The 15,268-nt window shown below is 41.4% G+C and overlaps 1 protein-coding gene across 12 annotated transcripts in view; it reads left to right on the forward strand.

Moving 5' to 3' along the window:
* Nucleotides 1–15,268, forward strand: part of ADGRL2 (adhesion G protein-coupled receptor L2) — a 217,052-nt gene that overhangs the window by 159,597 nt on the left and 42,187 nt on the right. For 7 of the 12 annotated variants that reach the window (XM_066597835.1, XM_066597839.1, XM_066597836.1 and 4 more), the window contains 4 exons: nt 10,786–11,082; nt 11,489–11,592; nt 11,728–11,913; nt 12,874–12,912. In XM_066597835.1, coding sequence (XP_066453932.1) covers nt 10,786–11,082; nt 11,489–11,592; nt 11,728–11,913; nt 12,874–12,912 — 626 coding nt within the window. The remainder of the gene's footprint in view (nt 1–10,785; nt 11,083–11,488; nt 11,593–11,727; nt 11,914–12,873; nt 12,913–15,268) is intronic. The other 5 variants (XM_066597837.1, XM_066597841.1, XM_066597838.1 and 2 more) reach the window with 1 other exon arrangement.

A 15,268-nucleotide genomic window follows, 5' to 3' on the forward strand; every position in this document is an offset into this window, starting at 1 on the left:
ATCTAGATAGATAGATAGAGATCTAGATAGATAGATAGAGATCTAGATAGATAGATAGAGATCTAGATAGATAGATAGAGATCTAGATAGATAGATAGAGATCTAGATAGATAGATAGAGATCTAGATAGATAGATAGATAGAGATCTAGATAGATAGATAGAGATCTAGATAGATAGATAGATAGAGATCTAGATAGATAGATAGAGATCTAGATAGATAGATAGAGATCTAGATAGATAGATAGAGATCTAGATAGATAGATAGATAGAGATCTAGATAGATAGATAGAGATCTAGATAGATAGATAGATAGAGATCTAGATAGATTTATATAATATATCATTTATCCCAGGCATGCTCAAATCCATTTAAAGGGATTTTCCACGCAAACACTGTTGATAATCACCTTTATGTATGTGGCGCATGCATGTTACACATATGATATTGGGTTCTGATCCCCTTGGGATTCACAATAGTCACCTGTAGTCTATAGTCACCTATCTGCATGTTTTTGGAGCGTGGGAGGAAACCAAAGTACCAAGAGCAAACACGAGGAGAATATACAAACTCTATGCAGATGTTGCCCTTGGTGGACTTTGAACCAGGACCCCCAGCGCTGCAATGCAACCGTGTTGCCCCAATGACCTATACTCAGGATAGATAATGAAGAATGTGGCAGTATATATGGTGCAAATACAATATTTTTCTTTATTCCTCCATCTCCGTAAAAAGGCGAAGCTTCGACCTCTTGTGGTCTTTGTCATGCTCTGTCATCAGCTTGACAAAGACCGCAAGAGGTCGAAACGTCACCTTTTTCCTGAGATGGCGGAACAAAGAAAAATATTGTATTTGCACCATATATGCTGCCACATTCTTCATTCTCTTTTGGTCTGTACTGGGATCAGAGTCCATAAGTGGGGTTGCATATGAAGACTCACATGCCTCACCCATTGGGGTTGATTTGCCTTTTTGTGTGCTCCTGACAAGATTTTATTTTAGTATGTGAACTATACTCCAGATGGGTCATCCATAGTTGATCACCAGGGATCCACCTTCCGGAATCCCCAGCTCAGTTGCTCGCCCCGCCCACTTTCAGTGTAGCGGACTGGATGTAGTTTTTGCGGCTGGGACAGGAAGTGATATAGCAGGCTTCACTCCCATTCAAAAGTTGAAGCTTGCTATTACATTTCTGGTACTTCTGTCTCTGACACTGAAGTGTAATAGAGGCTTCAGCAACCATTGATTACAATAGGCATTAACCCCACTATGGCACTTCCTGTCCTGACCCTCCCCTCTATCTCCGCCATGACAAAATCCGTCCCACTGCACTGACAGTAGACTGGACGATCAACTGATTACTCAGGGATCCTGAAAAGTGGGTCCCCTGTGATTAACTACTAATCACCTATCCTGAGTATAGGTAGGTGAGCAATAGTTTTTGCACCCTCTTTAAAGTTTGCTGCGCAGTTGAGTCCTACCGCCAGCTCTTTTTGCAGTTTGCGTTGAGACTTGTTACAGTGATTGGTAATTGCCGCTCATTCTAGTAGTCCAATCTATGCTGGATGTTCTCCCTCCTCGTGATGTGTCGTTGTTGTCACCTTACTTTGCTTGCAGAAGTTCTAGATTGCTGCCGTTGATTTAGAATATTCAATTTCCAATCTGCAACTCTACGTTTCAGTTTTGCCTCAGACCAGCTGTCCTGAATTTTGGTAATGAGCAAAATGAATTCCTGTAGTGGGAGAAGCTCTATAAGAAAGGGCCTCGCAGCTGGGAAGCTCTTTTAACAGTTGAAAGCCCAGAAATCCTAATTGTAATCATATTTCATTTTCTGCCGTGCCTTTACAGAACCTTCTAGATTTGAGTGGTTTTCCTAGTAAACATATTTCTATTTAGTTTTCTTTAAATATATTTTGCTAATCTCGGTAGCCGGTTATGGTATGATAATAATAGGTTTGAAGGTTTCCATATTGTGATACTATGATGCTTTCTCAAGTGTTTCAGAGACACCTTTCATTAGTTGTTTCTCAGGATAACAAAAGATAGATGCCCGTAAAGGGGTTGCCCTACTTCTAGCTGGAAGCAGACAGTGCTGTACATTGTGCAGTGGCCCAGATTGGTACTGCAGGCTGTGTCTCATTCACTTCAGTAGGACTCAGCCTGCAGTACCATCTCAGGCCACTGCACAATGTTCAGAGCTGTCTGCTTCCTGCAGTGAAACAGTTAAAAGTGGGACAAGCCCTTTAATGGTAGGGAGATTGTCAGCATGTCCTATTCTGGTCCAATTTCTTGGACGTCCGTCACCCATTCACGTAAAAAAAAAAAAAGATGGATGACATTCATGTGCACTATGCTTTTCACAGATCACTGCTAAGCAGTGTGCTAGGAATAAAGTAGGACCTACTTTGGTGACTATGGATGATGCATAGAAGTGTAAAAATGGACACAGGCATTGAGTGCAGCATGAGTATACACATGGATTAATATCAGTCTGGTTTTCATGGAAAAGTTGGACATGATCATCTAAATAAGCCCTTAAAGAGGCTCTCCGGTTTTGGGACAAACTCTGTCTAGGGTATATTGCCGGCACTTTTTCTTCTCTGTCGTCCCTCCAATCTGCCCAGTTTTCAGCTATCCAAAATGTCTGCAGCAATTTTTTAACGACTTAATACACATTGGGCACTGCTCTCTTATTGGCTAGTGCTAATCTCATGAGCAGCTTTGGCCAATCAGAAGAGAGAGAGTGCATCGGTAGTCTGAAGATTGCATCAACTGTCCTCAACAAGACCTGGAACTAGCAGATGGGTGCCCACAGCCTTTCGGTCTTCTCCGTTGGCTTTCTCCCTTGTGTGCTACACAAAGTGCTTTGACGAGATCTTTATTTTTTATGATTTCATGTAGAGTTTTTGTAGGAAATGGATTCACTTTAATAAAAAAAACCTCACTATATTCTTCCACAAAGTGCCTCATCTGAATAATGTATGCATGTCTAACCTCACAGGGAAGTCACATTTACTTACCACTTCCATATTCTAGGTGGTGTTAGCGTCACTTAAGTCGTGTCATTTGTGCACATTTAATATTTATTTCAATGCAATTTCGAGTTGAGTTTTCCCACCGCACCTTTCGATAGAGCCGGGGTCCAACACAAGCCATGATGTTTCCAGCTAGAGGGAAAGTTGGGAGACCCAATTGTAGAAAATGATATCACAAAGCTAAGCCAGATTGTTGGGGAAATCATCCAAGCAACATATGGAAGACAGATCAGGGTGTGAGCTTTGCCAGTTCTGGTGGCTTCCACATAGCGGATGTGGAATGCATGAGTGATACGGTGTGATCTGAGCTTCCTTCTGTGTGTTCTACTCTTCTGTCTGAGGAGCATTGGTTTTCTGTACCTTGGCTTTGTCCTCACATTCCCTTGTATTCCCATCTACATCAACATTTTTTTCTCTCTTGGAAGTTTAGTGGTCTGTGAATTCCCAAGCATGCATTAACAAGGGCTGGCGCCATTTAAATGGCTTTTATGTACCAATATTAATAAGCTCCTTCAAGAAAACATGGCTTTTTTCCCTAAACATTTTCATTTGTTAGACTGCTTGCATTTATTACCTAGATTTCCCTCTAAAGTGTTTTCTCGACTTTGCATCTGTTTGGTTTCTTTTTTGAAACTTTCAAAAAGAAAATTTGAAAAAATGTGTACATAACAGCAAAATCTTCTGAGAGAAAACTCTAGAACCCAGCATGTAAAAACGGGAAGGAAATACAAACTCCATCCTGATGTTGCACTCAGTCGGATTTGGATCCCGATCTCCAGTGTCGAAAGTCTGAGATACAACTTAATATATGTAACAAAACAATAGTGCAGATCCTGGTTTTCAGTGCCGTACGGTTAAAAAAAAAAAAAAAAAAATATTGTATATATTATATTTTTCTCTTACTTATATCACTCCGGCAGCAGTGCTGTACTCCTTTTTCATCACTCGTATCAGTCATTTTTCCCTGAGGGGCTTTTAGTCTAAATTGCTGGTTTCAAACACAGAGTCCGTTTCATATTGAGCAAATTTAACCAATTGGTATGTTTTTGGAATGGTGGGAGGAAACCAACACAAACACGAGGAGAACATACAACCTCCATGCAGATGTGGTTCCTTGTTGGATTTGAACCCAGGAGCCCAGCGCTGCAAGACAACAATGCTAACCACTGAGCCACAGTGGGAAAGGTTATGGTAGTGCAATAGACTTTCCATTGCCCCAACACACGGTTTTTTTTTTTGTTTTTTTTTTTTTGCTTAAAGGGGTTGTCCCGCGCCGAAACGGGTTTTTTTTTTTTTCAACCCCCCCCCCGTTCGGCGCGAGACAACCCCGATGCAGGGAGGTAAAGAAAGCTCACCGGAGCGCTTACCTGAATCCCCGCGCTCCGGTGACTTCTCTACTCACCGCTGAAGATGGCCTCTTCCTCCGTGGACCGCAGCTCTTCTGTGCGGTCCACTGCCGATTCCAGCCTCCTGATTGGCTGGAATCGGCACGTGACGGGGCGGAGCTACACGGAGCTACACGGAGCCCCATAGAAGACTGCAGAAGACCCGGACTGCGCAAGCGCGGCTAATTTGGCCATCGGAGGGCGAAAATTAGTCGGCACCATGGAGACGAGGACGCCAGCAACGGAACAGGTAAGTATAAAACTTTTTATAACTTCTGCATGGCTCATAATTAATGCACAATGTACATTACAAAGTGCATTATTATGGCCATGCAGAAGTGTACAGACCCACTTGCTGCCTCGGGACAACCCCTTTAAATATGTTAATAGCCTTTTTTGATATTGTAAATATATTGATAAATATGGCAGCCGGGCCGAGTGGCATATATATGGATTTACTGTGCCACCTTTTACAACACAATTAAGAAAAACCTGGCACTCATCAGTGTTTCAGAAAAATTATTGAAGAGTGGCAAAAAAGTAATACCTTGCTACTCTTTGTTGCTCTCCCATATCAGTAGGATGTTTACTTAAAGGGGTTTTCCAGGGCATAAAAAGAGTTCTAAGGGCTTGAAATGAAGAGAAGTTGAATACTCACCTATCCCGGTGGCTCGCTGTCCAGCGCTGCAACCCAAGTGCCCGCTGCACGGAACCCAGAAAAAGTGGCAGGCGTCATGTGGCGTTCACTGTGCGCGCTACCAATCAGCCACTCACAGACTTCATTGGCCATAGAAGAACCACTGCTGAAGCCTACGAGTGGCTGAGTGGTCATGTGCACAATGTATCGCACATGATTGCCTGACTTTTCTTCCAGGTTCCATGCAGGGGGCACCAAGGCTGCAGCGCTAGACGAGAAGCTGCCCGAATAGGTGGGTATTCAATTTTTCTTCATTTAAGTCCTTTTAACTTTTTTTATTTCCCGGAAAACCTCTTTAAGTAGTCTTGATATCTGATGAAGGTCCCGAATTGACTGAAACATGACTGTGGATTGCATATATGAATTAAAAATGTAAATATCTCTCCAACACTATTGAGTGCTTCATTGTAAGATGTTAGATATGGATTGGGATCCTATTCGAGCACCACCAAAATTAGTGCCATCCTTTTTTTTTTGTTTTTTGAGCCTTTTTATGGCACATACATATGCATTGGGAAAATGGGCAGGGCTTCACATTGCATGCATTGCAACTTTCTAGCCGATTTCCACTTGTGACGGCCCCAACCTGGCATTTTCCGACAGTTAATTGAGACAAGAGCGGCCGATAATAGGGTGTCGCCAATGTTACTGTCCCCCAATGTGTCATGGAGCAGTATGGGAATTGGTTTATAGTATGTGAGGATGATCCTTTTGGGCAATAATTTGACGATCCTTCCCATTGGAGAAGCACAAATCCGGATACAATATAACCTGAAAAACATATTTATTAGCCACGTAATCACGTAGGAAGGTAGAAGCTGGGGCGCACGATAGCCTTTTTGATTGCTAGTTTGCTGCCTAATTATACGACCAGTTGAAGCTGTCAAAAGTCCTGTTATCAATGCCGATCTCTGGGGATAAAAATAACCTACATGTTCCAAGAATTACCTGGAATCCAGGCTAATGTAATGGTGCTAATTTTAATACACATCTGAGTGATTAAGTATACACTAATCAGTTCAGCGTGCTGTGGGATATATACCTAATGACGGCACTAATAGCGCTTTGCCATATTTCATCATTCCTCTCACATGCATAGAAGAAAAAAGCAAATTTAAAAAAAAATTATAAAAAGAAATAATTACTGAGAATTCGGAGAATTTGGATGAACGGTGATGGATGTAGACGGTGAAGATGCTGGCCCTAAGGTGATAGTAAGGCTTAGTACATATGTTGTTGCATCCCTGTTGTCAGATGACGCCGGACGGCTTCTTTTTATACTATAAGTTTCAAGGCAGTTTTTGTTTTTCTTTGTTTTGTGTTTTTTCTTTTCTCTTTTTTTGTTTTATGCATGTTTTTTAGTGATAGAACATGTTTCGGTGATTTATCTGCTAGGTCAGAATTTGGGTATAATATGTGTGCTTGGTGTAACTTAATTACTACATTGGTCTGAAGTACACCACTGTGGTTTTATGCTTGAATAACAGCCTGGAAATGACGGCGGTTAAGGTTTTCTCCTCTTTTCTTTTTCCCCCCTTCTTTTCATGCACAGTGCAGTAGAACTGAGATGATTTTCAGTTAAATCGAGCTTGCAGGGTTTTGTGCGCAGTATGTGTGTAAAATAACAGAAATGTGCAAAAAAATGAATTAAAAGATAAAAATGTACATGTGTAGTTAAACATACACAGCTATAATCTAATAAAAACAACTTAACCTAACCCCCCCACCACGCACGCACACACGCGCACGCACGCACACGCACACACACACGCACACACGCGCACACGCACGCACGCACGCACACACACACACAGACACACACATAGGCTTCTTGAATGGAAACATAAAACACATGTAAGGCGATGTTCACATCCGCGTTCCGTTTTCTCTTTTTCTGTTCTGTTCTAAGAGCCGAAAAACGTAAAAAAATGCATCGCAGAGAATCGGCGTTGATGGCCATGGCTTCTTTTCCTCTTTGAGTTTGTTTCCGGTCCACTTTGTTTCTGTCGTTTGTTTTTGTTTTTTTTACCGGTAAAAAAAACAAAGAAAAAACTTCAGAACTCTTTTCCCGCCTAAAATTATGAAAATTTAACAGAATAGAGCCCCCCACCCCCCATTATTGTTGACGATGTGTGATGGACACATATGAAAACTAAACTGTTTGCATCTACTTACGCTTCCATTTAACGGATCCATTTAATATAACAGTGTGCATATGCAAATATAAACTAACGTTACATTACAAACGAACAAAAGACGGGATCAGGACAGATTTATACCGGCACAAGTGGAAGCTTTTTCTTTTTTCTTTAAATTTATATTTTTTTTTTCAATTTTTTTCTAGATCCCTTTGCATCAGTGCAATAATATCCGTTTTTTCTTTTGGTCTATAAAGGGCCGTTCACATTAGGATTCTTATGTATGTTTAATGTATATGAAAATACCTCTACAAATGTATGACATTTTAAGCATGCCTATAGTTTTTTTTTAAACTTGTGCATTAAATGTTTCTATACATTTTGTGTCCCTTTTTATACTAAAAATATATAATTTTTCCACTGCAAGCTTTTTTTTTTTTTTTTTTTTTTTTTTTTAAGGGCTACTTGTAGCAAGGTTTTTTTTTGTTTCCTTCTAGCTGTTCCGTCATAGGAGCAGCTAAACAGCACAAAAACGGAAATGAAAAACTGCAGAAAATGGAAAGCTTTCCATTTGCTTTCATTTTCCATTGCCAGCCATGTTAAAAATAAAACAATTTGGTTCCGTTTTTTGATCTAAAAGCAAAAGCGCGACAGTCTGCTTTCGCTTCAGTTTTAAAAATGCAACGGCGGCACAAAACTAAAATCTGGTTTATGGGCACAAAAATTGAAGCGTTTTCTTATCCGTTTAGCTGCTCCCACGACGGAGCAGCCCTAAAAAAAGTTTTGTAGTTGAACACTTTTTTTTTTTTTTTTTTCTTTTTAAGGCATTTGAAAACAAAAAACCTATACAGTAAACATATGGAAATTTACAGCCATTCATCTCCATGTGTTTTCCTTTGACTGTAATTTTATAAAATTGCATAAGTTTCCTTTTTTGCAAGACTGAAAAGTATAGTATGCTACACCCCCCCCAGACGAAAAAAAGTTTACAAACATGAGCGAGGTGTCAAAGGTAATCAAAAGTAACCCATTCTAGCCTACGGGTACCTGGAGCTCTACGTCTTTAGACACTTTGCATAAAAAAAAAAAAACGTATACAATTCACGGCAGCTTAAATCCTGGTATGAATGGCCTTAAATAGAGAAAAGGATCCGTTAATAATGGATTAAAGAACGCTGATGCGAATATACCCTGAACTTTAATACAAAAAAAGACACAATAGCCTAAAATGATGCAATGACAACGTGACCCCATTTAATAATTCTCCTCTCACTCAGTCACCAGTGTGAACCAAGCGGCAAATTATAGACTGCCCACAAAAGGGAAGAGAAAAAAACCTTGGGAATGGCAGCTTTGAAATTCCACAGGCTAAATCAAGGAGAAAGTCCTATACACAGAGCCTCTATCAATTAATTTGCTTTCCTTCGTCCTGACCTCATCGTGGCAGAGCGGCACAGAGAACTCGGAGTTGCCGTGTTCTCGAATCTTCATCCTTCAGTATTGTCACTTCTCATTCAGCGGTGTGTACGATCCCTTGACTGAGCCACTTCTTTCCTTTTTTTCTTCTTGTTGGTTTTATCTAAAGAAACCATGTCAGTTCATGAAATGTTCTATCTCTAAAGGAAGACATGCATGCAACGCTCGCCTCTGTTCAGGTCTAATCAGGCATACCGAAATCTCTCAAGCAAAAATCAGTGCTGGGTGGGAAGATGGGCAAGGAAATATTTTCATGCACGGCATTGTCTCGAATATCTCATTTCTGTAGGCCTTCTTTTCAGGGTATGGGCAGATGTCAAGCGGTTTCCACGGTCACTCGTATTTAGCAGACCCTGTAATCAGTTATATATAGTCGTGTAATCAAGGCATTCTAGGAACTTTTGCCTAAATTACGGTTCTCTTAACGGTGACCTATAGGCCCGGTCTGGTCCTTGGCAAAGGAGCTTAGAGGAGCACTAATCCTAAAGTAGAGCGCTTATAAAAAATGCAGCTTATAAAGGGACTTTGTAATATCCTTCACACTTATGCGTGCGATAACGTACTGATCATGGGGTGGGGGCAGGGATCTTTCTCGACTTCTTATCGGTAATCCCATTGCCTCTCACCAGTTTGAAATGATGGATTACGGGGAACTGTGTATACAGCACAGATGGAAATGAGATGGGTCGATGTAGCTAGGCACTCCCCTTTTAGGGGCGAAATTTAGATATAGTTTGATAACTTTTGTTTGCAAGGCGCTGTATTGGAGCAATTTAACTTGCAGAGTGACATCTGTTTCCAACTACGTCCTCTGTAAAATAGACAATCGTTCTTGAGACAGAGCCTACAGACAGGGCCGCTCAACCTTTATGAGAGCTCATTGGAGCGCGATGGGGTTTTCATCAGCCCGGAATGTGAAAATGTGAAACCACTCTACAAAGAGCCTTTGAGAAGTAATCCGAAGCATTGCGAAGAATGTGCAAGTCTTGTCCTAGAAATATTCAATGGAGCAATGACGTGACCGCCGACATCACTCTCGAAGTTGTCGGAATTTGAGGTGTAACTTAGACCTATAGGCCGTAGAACTCCAATGGGGGGCCTCCAACTGACATTTGGCATTTACAGTCCTAGTTTCCACATGGAGGGCTCCAGGTGTGACACCAAACTCTGCACTTTTTATAGTTATTCCTGGTTTGAAATTGTACCGATTTCTATCACCACTATAAAATAGGAATTTTTTGGAAATATGGTCTTTACAAAGAACCTTGTCCAACATGGGCTTTAGTCATATGCATGATCAATAACTTCACCCTCGCTTCTTATTCTAGAAGGCATTTCACTGTTTTACTCTTTCAGTGGTAGGTGATGGCCTGTTCTGAGATTCGGGTAAACTAAATAGTATGTTGTTGGCCAAATGGGAAATGTGGTAAGTGTGCTTTTTGTTGTATCATTGAAGCCATTTATAGACAGATGGGGTATACTAAACAGTCTTCTGGACTCCCTTGCATTAAAGTAACTGAAGCTTTCGAATGTGCAGTCTACCTGTCATTTGTTAAATGACACTTTTTCAAACTTCTATGGCAATTGTGTTACTGTTTTGGACCGGCAGAGGGCAGTGTTGAGTATATTCATTGTGCCTCACTCTCATAGGGCAGTAAGTGCTAGTATTGTTATATGTTTTACTTACTATGCCTTGTGTTGGTGAGTATTATTGGGAAGTGTTGAACATGATGCTTAGAAGTAAGAATTAGGTTTTCCTTCTCTTTTTTTTTGGGTGGGGGTATACTGGTGTTACCTACTCTTCCCACGTTGGCACGTTGACCGTATGAATGTCCTGTAATAGTCTGTCTATCTTGCGGATAAATCTCTTTCTATCACACAGTTCGATTCCTCGGCTGCCTTTTTTGTGCTCTCTACAGCGAGTCGTGCTTTGTCTGACACAATTTCCAAGCTACGTATTAAAAAAAAAAAAAAAAATCCCTGTAAAGCTCAAGGCGATCTTTAAACAAGATTTTGTGTCTCTCTTTAATTGCGTTTTCCAATTTTCTTTCAACAGTGCCTACAACCGTAGTGGCAGAAACACCACCAGTTCAGCTACTCGAGACAACCGTATCAACCACCACCACGACTTCACAGAAAGCTCTAATTAGCACTACATCAGCTGCAGGTACAAAAGAAGGGAGTAAAGGACTCAAGCCTCCAGCAGTCCTTTCTACCACAAAGAATCCTCCGCCAACCAGCGTCTTCCCTTTGCCGGAGAAGTTCTGTCAAGCGAAGGAATTGAAAGGGATCAGTTGGCCGCAGACACAGAGAGGAATGCTTGTAGAACGCCCCTGCCCGAAAGGAACACGAGGTGCGGTATTATTTTTGCTCTATCCGATAGTCTGACATTTATGCAATCGGGATCTCCCAAAAAAATATTCACTTGCATGTCAGATTATATGCAGAACTCTTATAGCAACTTGAATATCAATGTCAAGCGTGTCAATTTACTCTTTGTATTTTTATAGTGCTCGAAGGGCCTGTCCAGGATTAGGAAAAAAAGGTGTCTCCCCCCCCCCACCCCTCCAAGAAATGGCACCACTATTGTCCATGGGCTGTGTCCGGTATTGCAACTCAACTCTATTCTCTTGAAGGAGCAGCAATACCAGACATAGTTCAGACGTTCTAATAGTCAAAGAACATGTTGAAATTGTGCTGTTAATGTCCCAACTTGTTGTTTTGGTTCCTAATTCTGTATCTATATTTTCATACTAAAGGAACGGCTTCATACCTCTGTTTGATCACCACTGGAACCTGGAATGAACGGGGCCCAGATCTTAGCAATTGTACCTCACATTGGGTCAACCAACTGGCTCAAAAGGTTGGTTAGAAAATCTTTCCCATATTTTAAGTTTTTTTGGATCTTTTGAATGTTCCTCGGCTGTTTTGCTTCTAGATCAGATGATATTCTATGTATTTATTTGTTTTTTTATTTTCTGATGGGTTTCTGTTACAGATTAGGAGTGGTGAGAACGCTGCTAACCTTGCTAACGATCTGGCCAAGTACACTAAAGAACCAGTATTTGCCGGTGACATCAGCTCCACAATCAGACTTATGGAACAGCTAGTAGACATCTTAGATGCTCAGTTACAGGACCTAAAGCCTAGCGAGAAGGATTCTATTGGGCGCAGTTATAACAAGGTAAGGCCTTCAATTTTGTGACTTAGATTTTTGTTTTAGGTCCGATTCGGTTATTTCAGATCTTGGTTCTCAATGTTGCCACAAATAGTTCCCGTGTGAAGACCTGCCCTTTCTCAGTGCTCGTCATTTTGGGGCTTTTAAGCAACCCTCTAGTCTCGGACAAAACAAGATGGTCACGCCACTTCTCTTGACTACCTGATGTACACTGTACATCAGTAGTTTAAGAAACTACACACTGCTCTGATTGGCCTGTGGTGCTCACATAAGCAGCGATGGCCAATAGGAGCAGTATTTAATATCTTAGACCATCGGTGCACTTCAGGTAGACAGAGAAGCCATGTGGCCATTTTCGTTTGTCCAAGACCAGAGGGTTGCTTTAACTATGGTTGCACATGTTGGTCCTAGACAGTCTTTTGCATTCTTCTAGTGAATCCCATTATCTGACCATTACAAAGGTAAGGCCGTATTCAAGTCAATGCAACATATGTGCTGGATGTGTGCAATAATTGAAGATCTGGTTCCTTTTTATCAATGGCTAGTAGCAAAGATGTTTCCATTTGTGTATATACGGCTTAGGCCGGGCTCCCATATACCCAACCCTTTGGCATATTTCTTTTTTGCCTCTGGTGTTTTAGTGAACTGCTGAAATGGAACTGGTGCAGGAGCTGATCCTATGGTTTCCAATGGGACACTTTTTAAGGCATCCGGCATCAGTTTTTACGCTTGATGTTCCACTGTGCCACATGGAAAAATGTTGCATGAGGGTTTTTTTCTATCCAGCCGGATCGGTCCCATAAATGTACCAAAAATCATCAGTTGTGTCCATGTACACGTGAAAACTCTGGCGGGATACAACCGATGACCCAATCTTCATAGAGCTACTAAATCTGCTTAAATGATGGTTTTAAGTTAGTGAAAATTATCTTTTCAATCTAATATTTTGGTTCTCTTTCTGCAAAGCTGCAAAAGCGAGAGAAGACTTGCAGAGTTTACTTAAAGGTATTCTTTCCAATTACCTCCTTATGTCTTGTCGCTCCCTTCCTCCACGCTGCGCGTCTGTCTGCATTTGATGCTCAGCAGCCAGTCTGCATTGACTCAGCCCAGAGCTGGAGGAACTTCATGAAAACCTTGCAATTACCTGAACAGCTGTGCTGCACGCATCAAAGTCCGTTGACCGCAGTACATATGCATGTGATAACCTGCACTACTATGAATGTATTTAAGAATAGTCACGGTCGTATCGGCCTGCGTCTTAACAGCTGCTGACCACGTCTCGCACTTTTCTCTTATTCGCTCTGATTTGAATCATTATTTATAAGGATATAATAATAATCTTTATTTTTTTATAGCGCCAACGTATTCCGCGGCGCTAAAATTAATTTTTCAAAAATTTAATTAATTAATTGCAATTTAAGGGGATAGAAACCTGTTTTTACTGCAGCGGCATTTCTAATTTCCCTCATTATGTATCACCCCTGTCACCGGCAGCTGTGTATTACACTGCGCCCTGACCTTAATTTCTGACCGGTGTTATTTGTGTTGCTCTCAAATGAGTTTCTTGGTCCAGATAAGAAAAATAAACCTCTTTTTAAATTACAAATCAAACGCCGTCTTCTGCTATGCAAATGAAACAATTCCCTTCCTGGTGACAGAGGACTCATTTGAACTTCAGATTAGAAGCCTCAATCTGTGTTTCTTTGTGACTAATGAAGCTGGCCTCGACAGAGCAATTTCTGTCCCACTTCACTTAATGGCTAAAGCCGTATCAACCGGAGCTTTTGACTATTCTGCTTTTCTCTTCGAGTAAGAGAAATCCGTCAGTGGCATTTGGATGTGTCCACGGCGGTACCTGCTAGGCACGTTGCGTTGACGGGCTATGCCGGAATAAAGGATATTAAGATGGATTAGAATAATTAATCTGCCTCTCACCGATGCTTTGGGACCACCTTTAACTTTCTCACTCGTCGCTCTAAACTGTAGCTTTTCCAGTCTGAATAGTCAAATACTATTTTCCTTTATAAGCTTTTAGGACTGTTCAAAGTGTATTCTCAGGGTAATCGACTGGAAATTAAAATTTCAATGTTGGCCCACTAGTTTCCCGATGTGGTGTGGGGGAGTTTGTGCCAATGTGACCAGTGTTAGTCTTATAAGAAATGCTACTTGGTCTCACAGCAACATTGACGTTATTATGACTTTTGGGAAGGCTGTTCACCGTAGGTTGGCACTGGCCTTATAATAATAGTGTAATGGATTGCGATTGGTTTTCACAAGTCGTTTTGATCTCTGGTCAGCTGATCTTGCAATATTGTGATGATTAAAGGTGTACTAGAGGGGTTGTCTCAGGACAGACATTGGTTGTACATTGCTAGGATATGCCACCAATGACTAGTGATGGGGGTTCATACACTGTGACCTGCACTGATTGCTTGAACAAAGTGGCACTATAATAGCGCCATGCCAGTCTGTGTCCTGATGGCTCTGCTTAGCGCTTTTTAGAGGCCACGTGGTTGGTACTCGACTACAATAGGCCAGCTGTGCCCGGAAAATGTAGATTAAGAGGTATGATGCTTTCCCGGTGTCACCTTGGTCTAGTGACCACAAAGGTCATACCCAGTAGGTATTAACATAAGTGTTAAGGACCCCATACACTCTAAAGTAGTCTAAACCCACCAAAAATGGCGAGGCTGGATGACCCTCTAAAGTGTATGGGGATGGCTCAACTTTTCCCCCAACAGATGATATTCAAGAAGTTAGGATCAGGGATGCTGAAGTTTGATGCCTGATCTATTCATTCCCCGAAAGATGAGAAATGCCAGCACTAACTGGGTGCATCTTAATTCCTAAATGCATAAATGCTCAGCCGAGCGGGGTGTTCGTGAGTATGGGGGAGCAGCTGTCGGATTCAACAGATGTTGTAGGTGCATGGGTATCTTTAGGCATCATGCTAAGAATAATCATTGCTAAGCAATGATGGTGCTGTCCATTTTTTGGCCTACAGTAGTTGAAGGTGTATGCGCACCTTTAGGCACTGAGCTAGACAATAGTGGTGCTGCCCCACACCTCCCTGTTGATCATCCTGATGACTTTTCTAGGCCACTTTTTCAAGTCCCAGATAATTTTCGGATGGTTTAATAAATTGCATTCAAGACGTAAGAGTTCATTGATCGCAATCATCATCTCATTGACTCGTTACATTAGAGCTTCACTCTAGTGAACAATTGGGAATTCTTGTATTTGTCTGGAATGCATATCCAAATATCGTCCTGAATGTCCATTCAGAAGATATTGGGTTTCTTCTTAAGACCCTTTTGGGAGGCATTCTGATGATGACTCCATGCGACTAATGGTAAACACA

Source organism: Eleutherodactylus coqui, chromosome 3, assembly GCF_035609145.1.
Source record: "Eleutherodactylus coqui strain aEleCoq1 chromosome 3, aEleCoq1.hap1, whole genome shotgun sequence".
Taxonomy (NCBI): Eukaryota; Metazoa; Chordata; class Amphibia; order Anura; family Eleutherodactylidae; genus Eleutherodactylus; species Eleutherodactylus coqui.